This window comes from Schistocerca nitens, chromosome 10 (assembly GCF_023898315.1).
Source record: "Schistocerca nitens isolate TAMUIC-IGC-003100 chromosome 10, iqSchNite1.1, whole genome shotgun sequence".
Taxonomy (NCBI): domain Eukaryota; kingdom Metazoa; phylum Arthropoda; class Insecta; order Orthoptera; family Acrididae; genus Schistocerca; species Schistocerca nitens.
The window spans coordinates 15290047-15310827 of NC_064623.1; the positions used below are offsets into that span (position 1 = coordinate 15290047).

The 20781-nt window shown below is 45.8% G+C and overlaps 1 protein-coding gene across 1 annotated transcript in view; it reads right to left on the reverse strand.

The window, feature by feature from the left end:
• Positions 1-386: 386 nt before the first annotated feature.
• LOC126209804 (uncharacterized) overlaps positions 387-20781 on the reverse strand; it is a 76050-nt gene continuing 55655 nt past the window's right edge. Inside the window, exons 4-5 of the mRNA XM_049938940.1 lie at positions 15088-15174; positions 387-4500 (exon numbers count right to left, since the gene is read on the reverse strand). Of these exons, the coding sequence (XP_049794897.1) occupies positions 520-4500; positions 15088-15174 (4068 nt within the window). The 3' untranslated portion in view covers positions 387-519. The remainder of the gene's footprint in view (positions 4501-15087; positions 15175-20781) is intronic.

The following is a 20781-nucleotide window of genomic DNA, read 5'->3' on the forward strand; positions in this document are numbered from 1 at the left end:
GCATACAGTAACATTATGACACACACTTCATTCCTCCTCAAGGCTGCGTTGTACAGTGGTATGCACCTATGTGAGTCCCCCGCAAGCGGGTCTGCACCAGCGTCCACCAGTAGCTTCACAATCTCATTCTTGCCACTGGATGCTGCACGGTGTAGTGGTGTTGCACCGTTGCTTTCCATCTTGTCGACATCAGCTCCTTTCTTCACCAGGAGCCTGACACAGTCTGCATTCCCCTCGCCTGATGCTGCATGCAGTGGTGTTCTACTTAGCGAGTCCTTGGCAAGTGCATCTGCACCAGCGTCCAGCAGTAGCTTCACAATCTCAGTCTTGCCACTGGATGCTGCACGGTGTAGTGGTGTTAGGCCGTCGCTGTCCCTCTTGTCGACATCAGCTCCTTTCTTCACCAGGAGCCTGACACAGTCTGCATTCCCCTCGCCTGATGCTGCATGCAGTGGTGTCCTACTTAGCGAGTCCTGGGCAAGTGCATCTGCACCAGCGTCCAGCAGTAGCTTCACAATCTCAGTCTTGCCACTGGATGCTGCACGGTGTAGTGGTGTTAGGCCATCGCTGTCCCTCTTGTCGACATCCTTTCTTCGCCAGGAGCCTGACACAGTCTGCATTCCCCTCGCCTGATGCTGCATGCAGTGGTGTCCTACTTAGCGAGTCCTGAGCAAGTGCATCTGCACCAGCATCCAGCAGTAGCTTCACAATCTCATTCTTGCCACTGGATGCTGCATAGTGTAGTGGTGTTAGGCCGTCGCTGTCCCTCTTGTCGACATCAGCTCCTTTCTTCACCAGGAGCCTGACACAGTCTGCATTCCCCTCGCCTGATGCTGCATGCAGTGGTGTCCTACTTAACGAGTCCTGGGCAAGTGCATCTGCACCAGCGTCCAGCAGTAGCTTCACAATCTCAGTCTTGCCACTGGATGCTGCACGGTGTAGTGGTGTTGCACCGTCGCTGTCCCTCTTGTCGACATCAGCTCCTTTCTTCACCAGGAGCCTGACACATTCTGCATTCCCCTCGCCTGATGCTGCATGCAGTGGTGTCCTACTTAGCGAGTCCTGGGCAAGTGCATCTGCACCAGCGTCCAGCAGTAGCTTCACAATCTCAGTCTCGCCACTGTATGCTGCAAAGTGCAGTGGTGTTACGCCGTTGCTGTCCCTCTTGTCGACATCAGCTCCTTTCTTCACCAGGAGCCTGACACATTCTGCATTCCCCTCGCCTGATGCTGCATGCAGTGGTGTCCTACTTAGCGAGTCCTGGTTAAGTGCATATGCACCAGCGTCCAGCAGTAGCTTCACAATCTCAGTCTCGCCATTGTATGCTGCATAGTGTAGTGGTGTTCCACCGTTGCTGTCCCTCATGTCGACATCAGCTCCTTTCTTCACCAGGAGCCTGACACATTTTGCATTCCCCTCGCCTGATGCCACATGCAGTGGTGTCCTACGTAGTGAGTCCTGGGCAAGTGCATCTGCACCAGCGTCCAGCAGTAGCTTCACAATCTCAGTCTTGCCACTGGATGCTGCACGGTGTAGTGGTGTTAGGCCGTCGCTGTCCCTCTTGTCGACATCAGCTCCTTTCTTCACCAGGAGCCTGACACATTTTGCATTCCCCTCGCCTGATGCTGCATGCAGTGGTGTCCTACTTAGCGAGTCCTGGGCAAGTGCATCTGCACCAGCGTCAAGCAGTAGCTTCACAATCTCAGTCTTGCCACTGTATGCTGCAAAGTGTAGTGGTGTTACGCCGTTGCTGTCCCTCTTGTCGACATAAGCTCCTTTCTTCACCAGGAGCCTGACACATTTTGCATTCCCCTCGCCTGATGCTACATGCAGTGGTGTCCTACGTAGCGAGTCCTGGGCAAGTGCATCTGCACCAGCGTCAAGCAGTAGCTTCACAATCTCAGTCTTGCCACTGTATGCTGCAAAGTGTAGTGGTGTTACGCCGTTGCTGTCCCTCTTGTCGACATCAGCTCCTTTCTTCACCAGGAGCCTGACACATTTTGCATTCCCCTCGCCTGATGCTACATGCAGTGGTGTCCTACGTAGCGAGTCCTGGGCAAGTGCATCTGCACCAGCGTCCAGCAGTAGCTTCACAATCTCATTCTGGCCACTGTATGCTGCATAGTGTAGTGGTGTTCCACCATTGCTGTCCCTCTTGTCGACATCAGCTCCTTTCTTCACCAGGAGCCTGACACATTTTGCATTCCCCTCGCCTGATGCTGCATGCAGTGGTGTCCTACTTAGCGAGTCCTGGGCAAGTGCATCTGCACCAGTGTCCAGCAGTAGCTTCACAATCTCAGTCTTGCCACAGGATGCTGCACGGTATAGTGGTGTTGCACCGTCGCTGTCCCTCTTGTCGACATCAGCTCCTTTCGTCACCAGGAGCCTGACACATTCTGCATTCCCCTCGCCTGATGCTGCATGCAGTGGTGTCCTACTTAGCGAGTCCTGGGCAAGTGCATCTGCACCAGCGTCCAGCAGTAGCTTCACAATCTCAGTCTTGCCACTGCATGCTGCACGGTGTAGTGGTGTTGCACCGTCGCTGTCCCTCTTGTCGACATCAGCTCCTTTCTTCACCAGGAGCCTGACACATTCTGCATTCCCCTCGCCTGATGCTGCATGCAGTGGTGTCCTACTTAGCGAGTCCTGGGCAAGTGCATCTGCACCAGCGTCCAGCAGTAGCTTCACAATCTCAGTCTTGCCACTGGATGCTGCATGGTGTAGTGGTGTTAGGCCATTGCTGTCCCTCTTGTCGACATCAGCTTCATTCTTCACCAGGAGCCTGACACATTTTGCATTCCCCTCGCCTGATGCTGCATGCAGTGGTGTCCTACTTAGCGAGTCCTTGGCAAGTGCATCTGCACCAGCGTCCAGCAGTAGCTTCACAATCTCAGTCTTGCCACTGGATGCTGCACGGTGTAGTGGTGTTGCATCGTCGCTGTCCCTCTTGTCGACATCAGCTCCTTTCTTCACCAGGAGCCTGACACATTCTGCATTCCCCTCGCCTGATGCTGCATGCAGTGGTGTCCTACTTAGCGAGTCCTGGGCAAGTGCATCTGCACCAGCGTCCAGCAGTAGCTTCACAATCTCAGTCTTGCCACTGGATGCTGCACGGTGTAGTGGTGTTGCACCGTCGCTGTCCCTCTTGTCGACATCAGCTCCTTTCTTCACCAGGAGCCTGACACATTCTGCAGTCCCCTCGCCTGATGCTGCATGCAGTGGTGTCCTACTTAGCGAGTCCTGGGCAAGTGCATCTGCACCAGCGTCCAGCAGTAGCTTCACAATCTCAGTCTTGCCACTGGATGCTGCATGGTGTAGTGGTGTTAGGCCGTTGCTGTCCCTCTTGTCGACATCAGCTTCTTTCTTCACCAGGAGCCTGACACGTTTTGCATTCCCCTCGCCTGATGCTGCATGCAGTGGTGTTCTACGTAGCGAGTCCTGGGCAAGTGCATCTGCACCAGCGTCCAGCAGTAGCTTCACACTCTCAGCGTTGCCCGTTCCTGCTGCGTGGTGCTGTGGTGTGCGACCCTCCCTGTCCATCTCGTCCACGTCAGCTCCTTCTTCCACCAGTACCCTCACGCAGGTTGGTCTGCGGGATTCTGCTGCAGTGGCAAGCGGAGTCAAACCGATATCAGCCTTCTCTTGGATATTCGCATCAGCTTTCAGCAGGTGCATCACACTATCTGGGTTGCCTCCCCGTGGGGCCAAGTGCAGCGCAGTTAAACCACCAGCAGTTCCCGCCGTCAGATTGGCCCCCGCCTGCAGCAGCAGCCTCACGCAGTCGACGTTGCCTGTCTTTGCAGCCACGTGCAGAGGTGTGCCCACGGTGTCACTCAGTGGGCTGCTGTCAGCCCCTGCTCGTAACAGGTGCTCCACACTTTCAACATCGCCATTCTCTGCAGCGTAGTGCAGTGCTGTGGCGCCTTTCAGGTCTCTAACCTCCAGGTTTTTGGCTGAATTGGCCAGTAGCCTGACGCATTCCGCAGCCCTTGCATATGCTGCACAATGCAGCGGACTCTTCCGTTTCGAGTCCTGCGCAAGCGCGTCTGCGCCGGCCCGCAGCAGTAGCTTCACACACTGCGCCCTGCCCGTCGCTGCTGCGCAGTGCAGGGGAGTCAGACCTGACTTGTCTTTCACATTGACGTCAGCACCAGCAGAGAGTAGCGACTCTAAGCAGTCGACATGCCCAGCAGCTGCTGCCTCATGTGTAGCTGTCCTACCACTACTGAACTGTACATTGAGGTCAACCCCAGCCTGGATCAGCAGTCGTACACATTCTGCATCACCTGTTACTACTGCGTTGGAAAACATCGTCGCACCACGTGCACCGCGCAGCGTCCTACCGTCACGGGCTCTTTTCAGCTGCTGCACTATACTGTCAAACGTAGATTCAGGAAGTATCTCTCTCCACTGGTGTAGCTCAGCCTTCTGTGCTGTAGATCCATCACTTAGTCTCTTTTTGAATATGTCTCGTGCCTTAAACGCAGAGAGCCTCGCCACCTGTAAATTGTATTGAGCTCTTAGACTGAATACAATGACATCAACGATTAATTTCGATACATATTATCACCTTCTGATCATCAAAGAATGTCGACTGCTTCTCTAACAGATACATAATTGCTCTTACTTATGTAAACTGCAGGGCGTGTCACAATGAACATACCAGTTTTAAGCCGGCCGCGGTGGTCTCGCGGTTCCAGGCGCGCAGTCCGGAACCGTGCGACTGCTACGGTCGCAGGTTTGAATCCTGCCTCGGGCATGGATGTGTGTGAAGTCCTTAGGTTAGTTAGGTTTAAGTAGTTCTAAGTTCTAGGGGACTGATGACCACAGCAGTTGAGTCCCATAGTGCTCAGAGCCATTTGAACCATACCAGTTTTAAGGCGTTGTAGCATTTCTTACGTTCAACTTACAATTGTAAATACACTACTGCCCATTAAAACTGCTACACCACGAAGATGACGTGCTACACACGAGAAATTTAACCTACGGGAGAAGATGCTGTGATATGCAAATGATTAGCTTTCCAGAGCATTCGCACAAGGCTGGCGCCGGTGGCGACACCTACAAAGTGCTGACATGAGGAAAGTTTCCATCCGATTCCTCATACACAAACAGCAGTTGACCGGCGTTGCCTGGTGAAACATTGTTGTGGTGCCTCGTGTAAGGAGGAGAAATGCGTACCATCACGTTTCCGACTTTGATAAAGGTCGGATTGCGGTTTATCGTATCGCGACATTGCTGCTCGCGTTGGTCGAGATCCAATGACGGTTAGCAGAATGTGGAATCGGTGGGTTCAGGAGGGTAATACGGAACGCCGTGCTGGATCGTAACGGCCTCGTATCACTAGCAGTCGAGATGACAGGCATCTTATCCGCATGGCTGTAGCGGATCGTGCAGCCACATTTCGATCCCTGAGTCAACAGTTGGGGACGTTTACAAGACAACAACAACCCGCACGAACAGTTCGACGACGTTTGCAGCTGCATGGACTATCAGCTTGAAGTCCACAGCTTGCGGTTACCCTTGATGCTGCATCGCAGACAGGAGCGCCTGCGATGGTGTACTCAACGACGAACCTGGGTGCACAAATGGCAAAACGTCATTTTTTCGGATGAATCCAGATTCTGTTTACAGCATCATGATGGTCGCATCCGTGTTTGGCGACATCACGATGAACGCACATTGGAAGCGTGTATTCGTCATCACCATACTGGCGTATCACCCGGCGTGATGGTATGGGGTGCCATTGGTTACACGTCTCTGTCACCTCTTGTTCGCATTGACGGCACTTTGTACAGTGTGTTACGACCCGCGGCTCTACCCTTCATTCGATCCTTGCGAAACCCTACATTTCAGCAGGATAATGCACGACCGCATGTTGCAGGTCCTGTACGGGCCTTTCTGGATACAGAAAATGTTCGACTGCTGCCCTGGACAGCACATTCTCCAGATCTCTCACCAATTGAAAACGTCTGGTCAGTGGTGGCCGAGCAACTGGCTCGTCACAATAAGCCAGTCACTACTCTTGATGAACTGTGGTATCGTTTGAAGCTGTACCTGTACACGCCATCCAATGTTTGACTCAATGCCCAGGCGTATCAAGGCCGTTATTACGGCCAGAGGTGGTTGTTCTGGGTACTGATTTCTCAGGATCTACGCACCCAAATTGCGTGAAAATGTATTGAAATGTCAGTTCTAGTATAATATATTTGTCGAATGAATACCTGTTTATCATCTGCATTTCTTCTTGGTGCAGCAATTTTAATGGCCAGTAGTGTAATACACAAATTGAAAGAGCAACTGAAACAGTTTGTATACCGGTGCACAATGGGAAGAGTATGGAATGACAAAATAGTGACTGAAAAACGTGTTGAACGAGTGCGAGTCTTTCACACTTAGCCCTTGGGGGCTGAATGTTAAAGGGGCTTTCTTTTTCGGTGATTAAACTGTAACTGATGTTTCTTACCCTGATGTGCTACAGCTGTGGCCTGTGCCTCAATGGGAAGAAGTTAATCAACATATCTTCATTTGGGAGCAAGATGGTGTGCTGCCTTGTAAGGTGTCAGGCAAATCCAACACCTTCCATGAAAACCCTGCCATGATAGCAAATCCGGCAGTATGACACATAGCTCCGAATAAATCCTGACATTAAATTAACCAAAGTAATACGATCAACGGGTGAGCAAATGGAATACCACAGACTAACACAAGAAGGCCTAAATGCATGTCATACCTTCCCACCGTGAAATAGACGCAGTTCCGAGGGAAACGAGAACAGAAGCCGAGAGCAGAACCGTGTAGGCTAGAAGGCCCACATCGTCTGCCGACCGCCAAGACCACCCCCAAGGCCATGTTAAAAGATAGAGCCCTCCAGAAGAACAGTATAGATCTTACGATAACACTAAAAGGGCCACACCAGCTGCACGTTTTAGCGTGAGACTATACGCGTCTCTGTTACGTTGCAAACATTAAAAACATTGCCCCACCACGAAAAGTATAATGTTTCTCATTGGATAGACAGAATTTTTGTAGGCGGAGCTTAAGGTTAACATTGACCTGATTGGTCAGTTGAAAACACAGCCAGATACCTTTTTCTTAAACCCACTTCAGTGAATTGTAGTAAAGAGAAGTTCGAGAGAGTTGTTACCGAGACAGCGAGGTGTGTGGAGCTGCGCCGCCCGCCGCCCCCTGACGCTGACTAACCAACGACAAGGTAATGAACGCACGTGATGCCACATAAGAGCGCATAAACCTTCACTCAGAACTGCAGAAGTCTCATCTGTTATATCCTCTTTTTACGTAATACTAGTGTCGATCGTCAATTAAACTTCGTGGTATTCGCATTTGCAACTAGAAGTTAAAATCTGAAACGCGATGATTTTTCTGTTATATAATTATTGAGAAGCCACATCAGCCACTGTAATTTACGACAAGTTAAATAAGTAATTAAAGATAATTGAGGGACACTGTAGACCATTTTGATAGTTTTCTCTTTTATGAAACTTAACTTAAATCTACTGTAGATTATAGATGTGATATGGCATAGGTCATCCTTCGATCCATTGTAGAACTTGGAAATCCATTCAGGGAATATTCGTTCACATTTTTGTTGAACGCAGGTGGTTTTTATCATCCTGTATTAAAATATTTCCTTTCATCAATAGCGCAATTTATAAACAATGTTTTGTGAGTAGAATAAAAATTCCAATGGTAAACTTAACTGCTTTCTCGACGTTATTTTACCAGCTAACTAAAAATAGTTACAGGGAGTGCAGTGGAACTGACGCTGAAATCATTAAGTATTTGATTGTATCATCGCTAGTCTCACTGAACTCTTCTGAACTCTGCATGTCATGTGTGGTCTGGCGTCTCCTTACCAGCAACAGGTCCCAGGTTCAAACTAGTCAGTTCCTTAAAAAACACGCTCAGAGCGTCGTTGCGCGAAAGTGGTAGGAAGACACGACGTAGAACAAACAGACACCACGCAGAATGTTAGAGCCTCTCTGGCATAACTTAGTACGCGGCTGGTTAAACGGCGCCGTACCCGACGGGTTGATTGGGCGCAAGGGTCGGTTGACACAGCATTTTATGCATGACCTCCACGTTCACGCACGATCTGACGCGATCATGTGTACGTTCCTCCGATACCAGCTGATCTATCCGGCTTTAGAAACTGTATTATTGCAAAGGTTACTCCTGACAGATTGATCAAGGTTTCGGAACAATTCGCCTATCGACTCGATGTGTGATCTGTGTTCACACTGAATAACTGTAAGAAAAACTGTTTGCGTTTCTCCTTCATTTGGTGCATTATTTATAATTGTAAGGTGAATGTAATATCTGCCACAGTGCCTTATAACCTGTACATTCATTTTGAAACACCCTGTATTTCATAAACATTTTGGAGCCTTGTGCTACACAAGTTGCCTAAACATCATGAACAAACCTTTGTTTCCCAGGAAACATACACTATTTACATTAACAGAAAAGAAACATCAGACAATACGAATTTCCTAACAAGATCGTGTTTACAGAGCAACACCTCTCAGCCGCATGTAATGTATTGTATTATCGGACCAGCCCATAATCTGGTTGTATACATAAACGCCAGATTAGGTCGCTTTAATGAAATGATCAAAAGCAGATGTAAACTACATGTTTCATTCCCCGATTATAGGCTACGTCCGAACGTCGGTCGGATAATGAAACTATTTAAACGCAGCTGGGAGATTTAACTGTGCAGGTCTTGTAACACTACCCGCTCTACTAAATTAGCAATATGCCGACAGTCTTACTTCTCTGAAAGGAATTTTGATTTGACCGCTATCGTGCGTCATGGAGAGGCATTCGGACTGTGTTTCGTTTCTCAAAAGAATTCTAATGAAAGGAAGCAGAGGCAGAACAAACGGGACTCGAACCAAGGTTCTGCCAGATACAAAGCAAACTACAAAAGACAACGGCCGATACCCTCATTAGGAAAAATTGTAATCAAATAGTAGCACTGTTAGTAAAGTATGTTAACTACTAGAAATGACTTTACTTGGTATTGATATTCTGTTTTGCACATAGGGTTCGAGACAGTAGCACATTGTAGCAAGCATTGTACCGGTGGTGTGGTATGCACAACACAGAACGAATACTGAATCGTTTCAACAACAACTGGCTCTGAGTAACACTTACTACCTCTATATTAAAGCAGAGAAGTTAATGATCATCATAGGCAATTAATTGCTGATGGTGGAGTACTGCTAACTGGGACATGAGAATTTTTTATCAGTTTAATTATTGACAGACACTGGGATTGGAACAGTCTTCAGATAGTCATATTACGTGTACCGATCACCATTTCGTTTATCAGGAAGCATTCACTTACTTATACTAGCTGGCGCACAAATGAAACGCGAGGCACCAGAATCAACTATAGATAGAACAGTTGCAGCCAGTTACTTATTGAAGCACACAAATGTTATAAAATTGATAACAGCACTTCATTATACTGTTATTGTAGTATGGATTGCAACACTGGCTCAACAACTAACCTTGCGGCCCAAAACATTACTGTATCAGAAATTCATTCCAAAGCTGAAAATTTCAGTTAAAACACATTATGAAAATCACGTTTAGCTGCAAATACATAAAATATAAACATTCTTAGAATTTGGCATATAGTAATTCCATGAAAACGTCTTGATCGCTAAAAACTGTATTTATGATGCGTTTATCATCATCGGATAACTCTGGTAAATTTACACAAAAGAAAAATAAGGAAAGCTTATGCGTGTAGATGAAGATGAAATGGGAGATATGATACTGCGTGAAGAGTTTGACAGAGCACTGAAAGACCTGAGTCGAAACAAGGCCCCCGGAGTAGACGGCATTCCATTGGAACTACTGACGGCCTTGGGAGAGCCAGTCCTGACAAAACTCTACCATCTGGTGAGCAAGATGTATGAAACAGGCGAAATACCCTCAGACTTCAAGAAGAATATAATAATTCCAATCCCAAAGAAAGCAGGTGTTGACAGATGTGAAAATTACCGAACTATCAGTTTAATAGGTCACAGTTGCAAAATACTAACGCGAATTCTTTACAGACGAATGGAAAAACTGGTAGAAGCCGACCTCGGGGGAGATCAGTTTGGATTCTGTACAAATGTTGGAACACGTGAGGCAATACTAACCCTACGACTTATCTTAGAAGCTATATTAAGGAAGGGGAAACCTAAATTTCTAGCATTTGTAGATTTAGAGAAGCTTTTGACAATGTTGACTGGAATATTCTCTTTTAAATTATGAAGGTGTCAGGGTTAATAAACACGGAGCGAAAGGCTATTTACAATTTGTACAGAAACCAGATGGCAGTTATAAGAGTCGAAGGACATGAACGGGAGGCAGTGGTTGGGAAGGGAGTGAGACAGGGTTGTAGTCTCTCCCCGGGGATATAAGATGAACATCAACAAAAGCAAAACGAGGACAATGGAATGTAGTCAAATTAAGTCGGTTGATGCTGAGGGAATTAGAATAGGAAATGACTCACTTAAAGTAGTAAAGGCGTTTTGCTATTTGGGGAGCAAAATAACTGATGATGGTCGAAGTACAGAGGATATAAATTGTAGACTGGCAATGGCAAGGAAAGCGATTCTGAAGAAGAGAAATTTGTTAACATCGAGTATAGATTTAAGTGTCAGGAAGTCATTTCTGAAAGTATTTATGTGGAGTGTAGCCATGTATGGAAGTGAAACATGGACGATAAATAGTTTGGACAAGAAGAGAATAGAAGCTTTTGAAATGTGGTGCTACAGAAGAATGCTGAAGATTAGATGGGTAGATCACATAACTAATGAGGAAGTATTGAATAGGAGTGGGGAGAAGTTTGTGGCACATCTTCATTAGAGGAAGGGATCGGTTGGTAGGACATGTTCTGAGGCATCAAGGGATCACCAGTTTAGTATTGGAGGGCAGCGTGGAGGGTAAAAATCGTAGAGAGAGACCAGGAGATGAATACACTAAGCAAATTCAGAAGGATGTAGGATGCAGTAGGTACTGGGAGATGAAGAAGCTTGCACAGGATAGAGTAGCATGGAGAGCTGCATCAAACCAGTCTCAGGACTGAAGACCACAACAACAACAACAACATGCATAAATATTAAAAGGAAAATGTAACATTAGGAACGGAAGTAGATACTGGTTACAGGTACTTACAATAGGCTTAGGAAAGCTCATACAAGTGAGAAATAGAATACTTCTAAGAGGCTTCCCTAGCACATTGTGTGTCCTTGTAATTGGTATGTACTTTCGTTGCTGATGTTACACTGGCCTTGTAATATATATGTATAAACTTTTCTAATTTCCTTTTGTGTAAATTTTGCCACAGTAATAACGATGATGATTACTCGAAACGCGTCATAAATAAAGTTTCTAGCGATCAAGACGTTTCCATGGAATTACTACTGGTACGTGTCAAGTCTGTATGGCCGCATGCCTTTCAAATGGATGACCTCGTCAGTCAAATGGAGAACATTGTTACAAAGCTGTACAGGAACTATTCCTTATGCTCGCCCTTCAAGTTTACTAGTCAGTAACTACCCTGTATTACCACAGTTTTGTGAATGTAACTTTAATACTGTTCCGAAATTTCAATAAGATTAACACTTAAGCAAAACACCTTAGATCTTTTCTTCGTAATTGTACTTTGGTGAAACACTGAGTAACCTCATATAAAGAAACGCGTGGAGTACTTCAGAAAAAAAAACTCACTAATAGTAAAGAAATCTATTACTCTACGTGAACTATTTCTCATTATGAAAGAAAGCAATTACTTTTCAGTTCAGTAAAACAGGATACTCAGAAACACTGCAGCCCTGTCTAGGTGTTCAACACAGAGTTAAAATAACACAAACTTGTAATGGAAAAAGAAACCGCGTAACTCGTACATGCAATTATACAATTCTGACTTGATTAGTTAAGACCCAGGCGGTGGTTGCGGATATCTTCTGTGGCTACTAAAAAAGGCGGCGAAATCGTTATGGCTCCTGGTGTAAAACAAGCTTTGAAATTTTCTTCTTACCGTCGGATTTTCGTACTTCGGAGCTAACCTATTTACCCCATGAATGATAAGTCAAAATTCTCTCACATCGGAGGCTATATCAAATAACCTTTCTGCTCTTCTTGCCTATTTCAGCGCACAAGATGTGAACACTTTGCCCTGTCGATGAACCAGTTCTACAAGAACAGTTTGAACATTCCAAGACTTTAACGGAACATAACTTTTGAAATTATATACGTGCATTGATTACGGTGATATAAATTATTAACAAAACGTTTACATAGATGTTGTATCAAAGAATAATTGTAATACAGAGGTCACACTAACATTAGCACACAAAGTTACTAACATTAGCACAGGGTGTCCCACTCAAACCTCCCTGATTTCAAAGACCCAGGAACGAACAAAAAACACAATATATACGACAATGAAGACAATGAAAAATGCACCACATTGTAGAGCATCTCAAACAATTTATTTATTTATCATCAACACACCTCTACATGTGAACCATTTGTAGCACGAAGAATATCGAGTCTATATTCAATTTCTTGGCAAGTTCTTTGTAACATTTCCTCTGTTATTGTTGCAATCGCATTAGTGATACGATGTCGCAACATAGGAATATCGTCTACTTTGGTCACATACACGCGTCTTTCACGAATCACCACATGAAGAAATCAAGTGGCGTAATGTCGGGTGAACATGGTGGCCAGGTAATGGGTCCTCCACGTCCGATCCAACGACTGGGGAATTTCCTATCCAGGAAATGCGGCGGAGCTCCAGCTTGTTGAAAAGTGATGTTGGGTTGCAAGTCTTGTATCTGAGAGTATACAAACTGTTCCAACATGTCCAGATACACTGACCCATTCACTGTTTGTTCCGCAAAGAAGAAAGGTCCAACAATCCTGTCGTGCATTAGCCCACACCAGATGTTTAGTTTAGGGCTATCACGAACATGTTCAATGACAACGTGCGGATTTTGCGAACCCCAAACCCGAACATTACGCCTATTAACCCTCCCTCTTAACTGAAAGGTTGTCCCATCTGAGAAGAAACATCTTTCCAGGAAGCTGGCAACAATATCAATACGCTGCAGCATATCCGCAGCAAATTGTTGTCGGCGTGGTTTGTCGTTCGGTGTCAGATGTTGCAGAATTTGAACTTTGTGAGCACGCATACGAAGACGCTGGTGAGGTACACGATGCAATGTTGATCGAGGTGCATCAAGTTGCCTAGATGCTTGACGAATTGACTTACATGTGCTTATGAGAAACGTTTGTCTGATGTCCTCCATTGTCTCTTGTGAAACTCCGTAGCGTGCACAGCCAGAATGAGATGCACGAACCAGTTGCGTAACGAGTCTGCCTGCCAACGCTCCACTTGGCTCAAAGTAATAGCGAATATCATCACAAGCGCTCTGGAAACTGGCTGCTTATTATCTTTTTATCGTAGTGGCTCATGGAAAGGTATCAGTTGTTTCCAAATATATTTTGCTAATGGAAACAGAAATAAATTTAGCTGTCGCCTAAAACATAACATTTTTTCAATGACCGTGGTTGTAATATAATTTAGTTATATTTCTGTAACTCGTTCACCTAAACCTAACTGCAGTAAAAGTACAGGGTGGGGCAAATAAAAATGGCCCAGAGAACAGAGTTCCACAGTATAAAGAAACAGAGAGGAGGAAAGGAAATGCAGGGCTGACTACAGCAGATGTTGAAAGTAACCATCATTCATGTATTGGCACTTTTGAGCCCCTTCAGCAAGTTGCTGAAGGCAGATCGAAGCTGGACTGCTGGAATTTCTGCGGTCTCACCCGAAACGTTCTGCTGCAGTTCTGGAAGACAGTCAGGCTTGTTTCGATATGCCTTACACTTGAGGTCTCGCGACACAAAGTAATCGGTACATTGACAGATCATGTGACCTGGGGGGCCAGCTAGAGCCGCGACTAGACTAACCCCTGCTAACAACTCCGTCAGGCGTGAAGCCTGTGTAAATGCGCTCCAAGGTTCGGGCGGCTGTGTGGGCAGTTGCTCCGTCCTGTTGGAAGTTACTGCAGCTCTTTCGCTCCTCCATTAGTGCCGCCGCAAATGGTTTCAAAATGTTGGCGATGTAAGTCTGCGTCTGACGGAAGAAGATGGGACCTACAATGCGGCGTGCAGAAACTGCACACCAAACCCCAGCCTTCCGATGATGCAATGGTGCCTCGTGGAAGTCAATCGTATTCCCGCTGCCAACAACCTGTGATTCTGTGAGTTGACATAACCACCCAGGTGAAACCGGGCTTCATCAGACATAAAGAACAGATCCACGTCCAAATCATTCATTATCATCTCACTGAACAGCCACTCACAAAACCGGCGCTCCTGAGGAACACCTGCTGCTTTTGGTACTTGGACAACAGACACAGGGTAGGAATGCGTGTGCTGGTCCAGGTGGAGTATTCGTCCGCATGATCTAAGTGATATGCCGGTCTCTTGCGGAAGGCGTCGGGTTGATTAGGTAGGACTCTGAAGCATTTTCAGCTGAACTGCAGCCACATTTTCTGGTGTGTGAGCACGTTTCGGAATTCTTTTGACTTGTTCAAAACAGATCCAGTCTGACTCCATTTTCGGACTTAGCGTTGCGTGGCAACTGTTTACTAGCACTTTGACGCCGTCAAACTTCTCAGCAGACAACTGACCCCACCGTTTCCACGACGCGGCCCGCACTACGCTATGAATCGGTGTGAACGACGTGGCCGGTGCCCACGTGGTGTGCGCGCCACAGGGTGTGGTTGTATGCATACACTCACGTCCAATCGCAGGGGGCCTCTTTCATTTGCCCCATCCTGTATATAACAAAGTCTTCACCACTTAACTAAGATTGAAAGCGGGGCTATCTAGTTGCTCACGACAAATATCAGGCGTATTCACCAGTCAATACTCACATCATGATACAATTTTTTTTATAGGCAAAGTGAATTTTTCGTTTAAAAGCCAGCATAAAGAATATCATTTAGTCCGGAACGAGAACATTTACTGTCAGTTTGGACTTACCTCAGCATCACGATTTCTTTCAGCTTTAAGCTCGATTAGTGTGTGCTGCAATACAGACATGTCCACACACGCGATGGATACTCCAACCTGCGTAACAAAGATAACAACATAGTGAGGTCCTTTGGACACTGAACTCGGTTCAGTGAAATTAAAAAAAAAAAAAGATTAGCTATTGAATTCGCACTGCCTCAGCAGCAGATTTCAACCACCACTTTGATGAAGAATTTTAAGAGAAGCAGGCGTCAAAGAGAAATTAAGTGAAGACGTCTACGAGCAACCAATATTGTCTGGGAATTATTTTTGTACATGTGAAACTCAAATATAACAGCCTTGCAAATGGTACTATACCAAATATTCCCACTTACTTTTCATCTGGCGAAAGAAATGTGACCGCATATACGTATACAACGAGAAATATTGTAAAATATGCTAGCATGGTATTCGTCTCTGCTTTAAAGGTCATTATGTTTTTGAGGAATTCTACACGCGCAGTCCGTCACTCATGGACATCTGCCGACAACTTTGAACAAGAGGAAACGCCCCGATAATAATAGCGCAAAAAGACAAGTGGGCCCTTGCTAAGCGACATTTCTACAGGCAACGACATCTCGCACGTGCATACACCCACACCTCCCACGGAACCCAGCAAATGATTCCACAAGAGGGATTCAATTTTTTGCTGGCACTGAACTCAACACAGTGCCAAAGAAAAGACCGTTGTAGCTACAATTCCCTTTTTAATAGGCCTGTAGATGAAGGACTTACAGCAGACGATGTCTCATCTTTTCAAAAAGTTAATAAAAGTCCTGTCGACAGAAGACGAAGTGTTCAAAAGGTAAATAAATGAGTAAAGCTGCTTTAGAATTCCTTTTGAGCTATATTTAATGCTCTTCGGAGAAGCCAGATAAACACGTGCAAGATGAGATGTCAGCTTCTCTTAAGTTACAGTGTACAATGTGATGCCTGGCAGCCGGAAACCTCTGTGCTATCAGTTTAGTATGCTTATTGCATTCCCGAGAGTATAATTCCTAAGTTTTCCGTGACATTTTCACTCCAATTTTCTATATACTGAAGATACATCAAACGCTAGGGCCTGTATTTCTTGTTGTTGTTGTGGTCTTCAGTCCTGAGACTGCTTTGATGCAGCTCTCCATGCTACTCTATCCTGTGCAAGCTTCTTCATCTCCCAGTACTTACAGCAACCTACATCCTTCTGAATCTGCTTAGTGTATTCATCTCTTGGTCACCCTCTACGATTTTTACCCTCCACGCTGCCCTCCAATACTAAATTGGTGATCCCTTGATGCCTCAGAACATGTCCTACCAATGGATCCCTTCTTCTAGTCAAGTTGTGCCACAAACTTCTCTTCTCCACAATCCTATTCAGTACCTCCTCATTAGTTATATGATCTACCCATCTAATCTTCAGCATTCTTCTGTAGCACCACATTTCGAAAGCTTCTATTCTCTTCTTGTCCAAACTATTTACCGTCCATGTTTCACTTCCATACATCGCTACGCTCCATACGAATACTTTCAGAAACGACTTCCTGACACTTAAATCTATACTCGATGTTAACAAATTTCTCTTCTTCAGAAACGAATTCCTTCCCATTGCAAGTCTACATTTTATATCCTCTCTACTTCGACCATCATCAGTTATTTTGCTCCCCAAATAGCAAAACTCCTTTAATAGTTTAAGTGTCTCATTTCCTAATCTAATTCCCTCAGCATCACCCGACTTAATTCGACTACATTCAATTATCCTCGTTTTGCTTTTGTTGATGTTCATCTTATACCCTCCTTTCATGACACTGTCCATTCCGTTCAACTGCAAGTCCTTTGCTGTCTCCGACAGAATTACAATGTCATCGGTGAACCTCAAAGTTTTTATTTCTTCTCCACGGATTTTAATACCTACTCCGAACATTTCTTTTGTTTCCTTTGCTGCTTCCTCAATATACAGATTGAATAACATCGGGGAGAGGCTACAACCCTGTCTCACTCTCTTCCCAACCACTGCTTCCCTTTCATGTCCTTCGACTCTTATAACTGCCATCTGGTTTCTGTACAAGTTGTAAAGAGCCTTTCGCTCCCTGTATTTTACCCCTGCTACCTTCAGAATTTGAAAGAGAGTATTCCAGTCAACATTGCCAAAAGCTTTCTCTAAGTCTACAAATGCTAGAAACGTAGGTTTGCCTTTCCTTAATCTAGCTTCTAAGATAAGTCGTAGGGTCAGTATTGCCTCACGTGTTCCACTATTTCTACGGAATCCAAACTGATCTTCCCCGAGGTCAGCTTCTACCAGTTTTTCCATTCGTCTGTAGAGAATACGCGTTAGTATTTTGCATCCGTGAGTTATTAAACTGATTGTTCGGTAATTTTCACATCTGCCATCTTTGGGATCGGAATTATTATATTCTTCTTGAAGTCTGAGGGTATTTCTTAAGTTCTCCATTACTTTTACTTTTAAAATTAGTCAGGGCTCTGACGGCATGGGACATTCCGTTTCGGAAATCGTCAGGAAACTCAATACTCCGAGATCCACAGCGTCAAGAGTGTGCCGAGAACACCTCATTACAGGCTTTGCCTCTCACCACGGACAATACGGTGGCTGAGGTCCTTCACTTAACGACCGAGAGCGGCGGTATTCGCGTAGAGTTGTCAGTGCTGACAGACAAGCAATACTAGGGACGTACGGCGAACGTAACCGTTTGAACGGTGTGGAGGAATTTGGCGTCAATGGGCTACCCCTGCAAATGACCGACGCGAGTGCTTTTGCTAACACCCCGTGCAGCGCCTCTCTTGACTTCGTAACCATATCGGTTGGACTGCAGACGACTGGAAAACGATGGCCTAGTGAAGAGTCCGACAGAGCACTGAAAGACCTAAGTCGAAGCAAGGCCCCAGGAGTAGACAACATTCCATTAGAACTACTGACAGTCTTGGGAGAGCCAGCCCTGACAAAACTCTACCACCTGGTGAGCAAGATGTGTGAGACAGTTTACGGCTACAAAATACAAACGCAAATTCTTTACAGACGAATGGAAAAACTGGTAGAACCCAATCTCGGGGAAGATGAGTTTGGATTCCGTAGAAATACTGGAGCACGTGAGGCAATGCTGATTGCTGACCCTACGACTTATTTTAGAAGATAGATTAATGAAATGTAAACCTACGTTTCTAGCATTTGTAGACCTAGAGAAAGCTTTCGACAACGTTGAATGGAACACTCTCTTTCAAATTCTAAAGATGGCAGGGGTAAAATACAGGGAGCGGAAGGCTATTTACAATTTGTACAGAAACCAGATGGGACTTATAATAGTCGAGGGGCATGAAAGGAAACAGTGGTTGGGAAGGGAGTGAGACAGGGTTGCAGCCTATCCCCGATGTTGTTCAATCTGTATGTTGAGGAAGCAGTAAAGGCAACAAAAGAAAAATTCGGTTTAGGTATTAAAATCCATGGAGAAGAAATAAAAACTTTGACGTTCGCCGATGACAGTGTAATTCTGTCAGAGACACCAAAGGACGTGCAAGAGCAGTTGAACGGAATGGACAGTGTCTTGAAAGGAGGATATAAGACGAACATCAACAAAAGAAAAACGAAGATAATGCAATGTAGTCGAATTCAGTCGTGTGATGCTGAGGGAATTAGATTACGAAACGAGACACTTAAAGTAGTAGGTGACTTTTGCTGTCTGAGGAGCAAAATTACTGATGATGGTCGAAGTAGAGAGGGTATAAAATGTAGACTCGCAATATAAGGAAAGCGTTTCTGAAGAAGAGAAATTTGTTAACATCGAGTATAGATTTAAATGTCAGGAAGTCTTTTCTGAAAGTATTTGTATGGAGCGTAGCCATGTATGGAAGTGAAACATGGTCGATAAATAATTTGGACAAGAAGAGAATAGAAGCTGTGCTACAGAAGAGTGCTGAAGATTTGATGGGCAGATCATGTAACTAATGAGGAGGTACTGAATAGAATACGTGAGAAGAGGATTTGGTGGCACAACTTGACTAGAAGATGGGATCGGTTGGTAGGACATGTTCTGAGGCATCAAGGGATCACCAATTTAGTGTTGGAGGGCAGCAGGAGGGTAAATATCGTAGAGGGAGACCAAGAGATGAATACACTAAGGAGATTCAGAAAGATGTAGCTTCCAGTAGGTACTGGGAGATGAAGAAGCTTCCACAGGATAGAGTAGCAACAACTGTCAGTTCAGTCACGATTTCAGTTGGGAAGAGGTAATGCTAGAGTTGGAGTGTGGCGGAGACACAATGAAGCCATGGACCCAAGCTATCAACAAGGCACTGTGCAGCTGTTGTTTCCTCCATAATGGTGTTGGCTGAGTTTACATGGAATGGACCAGCTCTTCTGGTCCAACTGAAACTATCATTTACTGGAAATGCTTGTGTTCAGCTACCAGCAGACCACTTGTGGCCCTTCATGTACTCCGTGTTCTCAGACATCGACGTCATTTCACCAGGCCACAATTGACCACGAATGGTTAGAAGAACATTACGAATAATTCGACCGAATGATTTGGCATCCCTCATCGCCCAACATGGAAACGCATCGATTATTTTTGGGACACAGTGGAGAGGTGAGTTCGTGCACTACATCCTGCCACAGCAACGCTTTCGAAGTTATAGATGCCTATAGAGGCAGCGGAGCCTTAGTATTTCTGTAGGGGACTTCCAAGGACTTGTTGAGTCCATTTCACATCGAGTTGCAGCACTGTGCCAGGCAGAAGGATGTCGGAAAAGATATTAGCAGGCATCCCCTGACATTTGTCATGTCAGTGTAAATACAATACATTTCTAGACAGGTGCATTACAATCCACTAGCCACCAGCTACAAGGGAGAACCTGTGAGGGTCTATGAGTCTGTATGTCTATGTGGATCAACAAATCACCACGTACGGGCTCTGCCAGTGCTATATGTGGCCCTGCTGTGAGAAATGAGGTGCACGCTGCTGACTTTGCGACCTCGAGCCGGCATGCCAACTGCGCGCCTGCTTCAACTGCTGCCACCCTGCCCTGGTGGTCTGCAGTTTGAGCCCGGGCTCGTGCAGCAATTCAGTCGCTATCGCCTGTACGAGCAAACTCCTCGCTGCCTACCTCTACTCGCATGCGCACACACTTTTTCCGGGAGCCGGCTCACTCACACTGGGTCGACACCATGCTTCCGCATGCCTCGACATGCCCGGACTGAGTAGCAAGGCTCCCTCTTGTACGGTGCCTCCAGCTGCCGGAGTCAGCGTCCTCGCCATCATTGTTTGGCTGGACATGTGTTGCCAGGCTGTCTGCCGACACCTTCACCCATTTTCCAGCCATACACAGCTTAAGTTCCGGGGCATCGACCTCTATGAGCAGTCTTACGTCAGCTGTAGTTTGCTGAGCCGTCAATGAATGTTTTAGCAACGATGTGGTGGTATTCTACTGGTTGCCTGACCTCCGCCAACCCAGTTCCAACACCCACCACAGAGGCCTGTCACTCCTGGCCTCTTTAAATTGTACCACTAAAAATACTGATGTGTGCAGTTGCATTCAGGACGTCATCTCCAACTGCAATGTACATTTCAACAGTAATGTTTTGGTAAGTGGGCTTGATATTTTTGTAGCCTCTGTTTCTCTGTTCTTGTACACTATTAGAGTGGATAGAATTGACGTGTTAGGAATTTCAAAGCATAT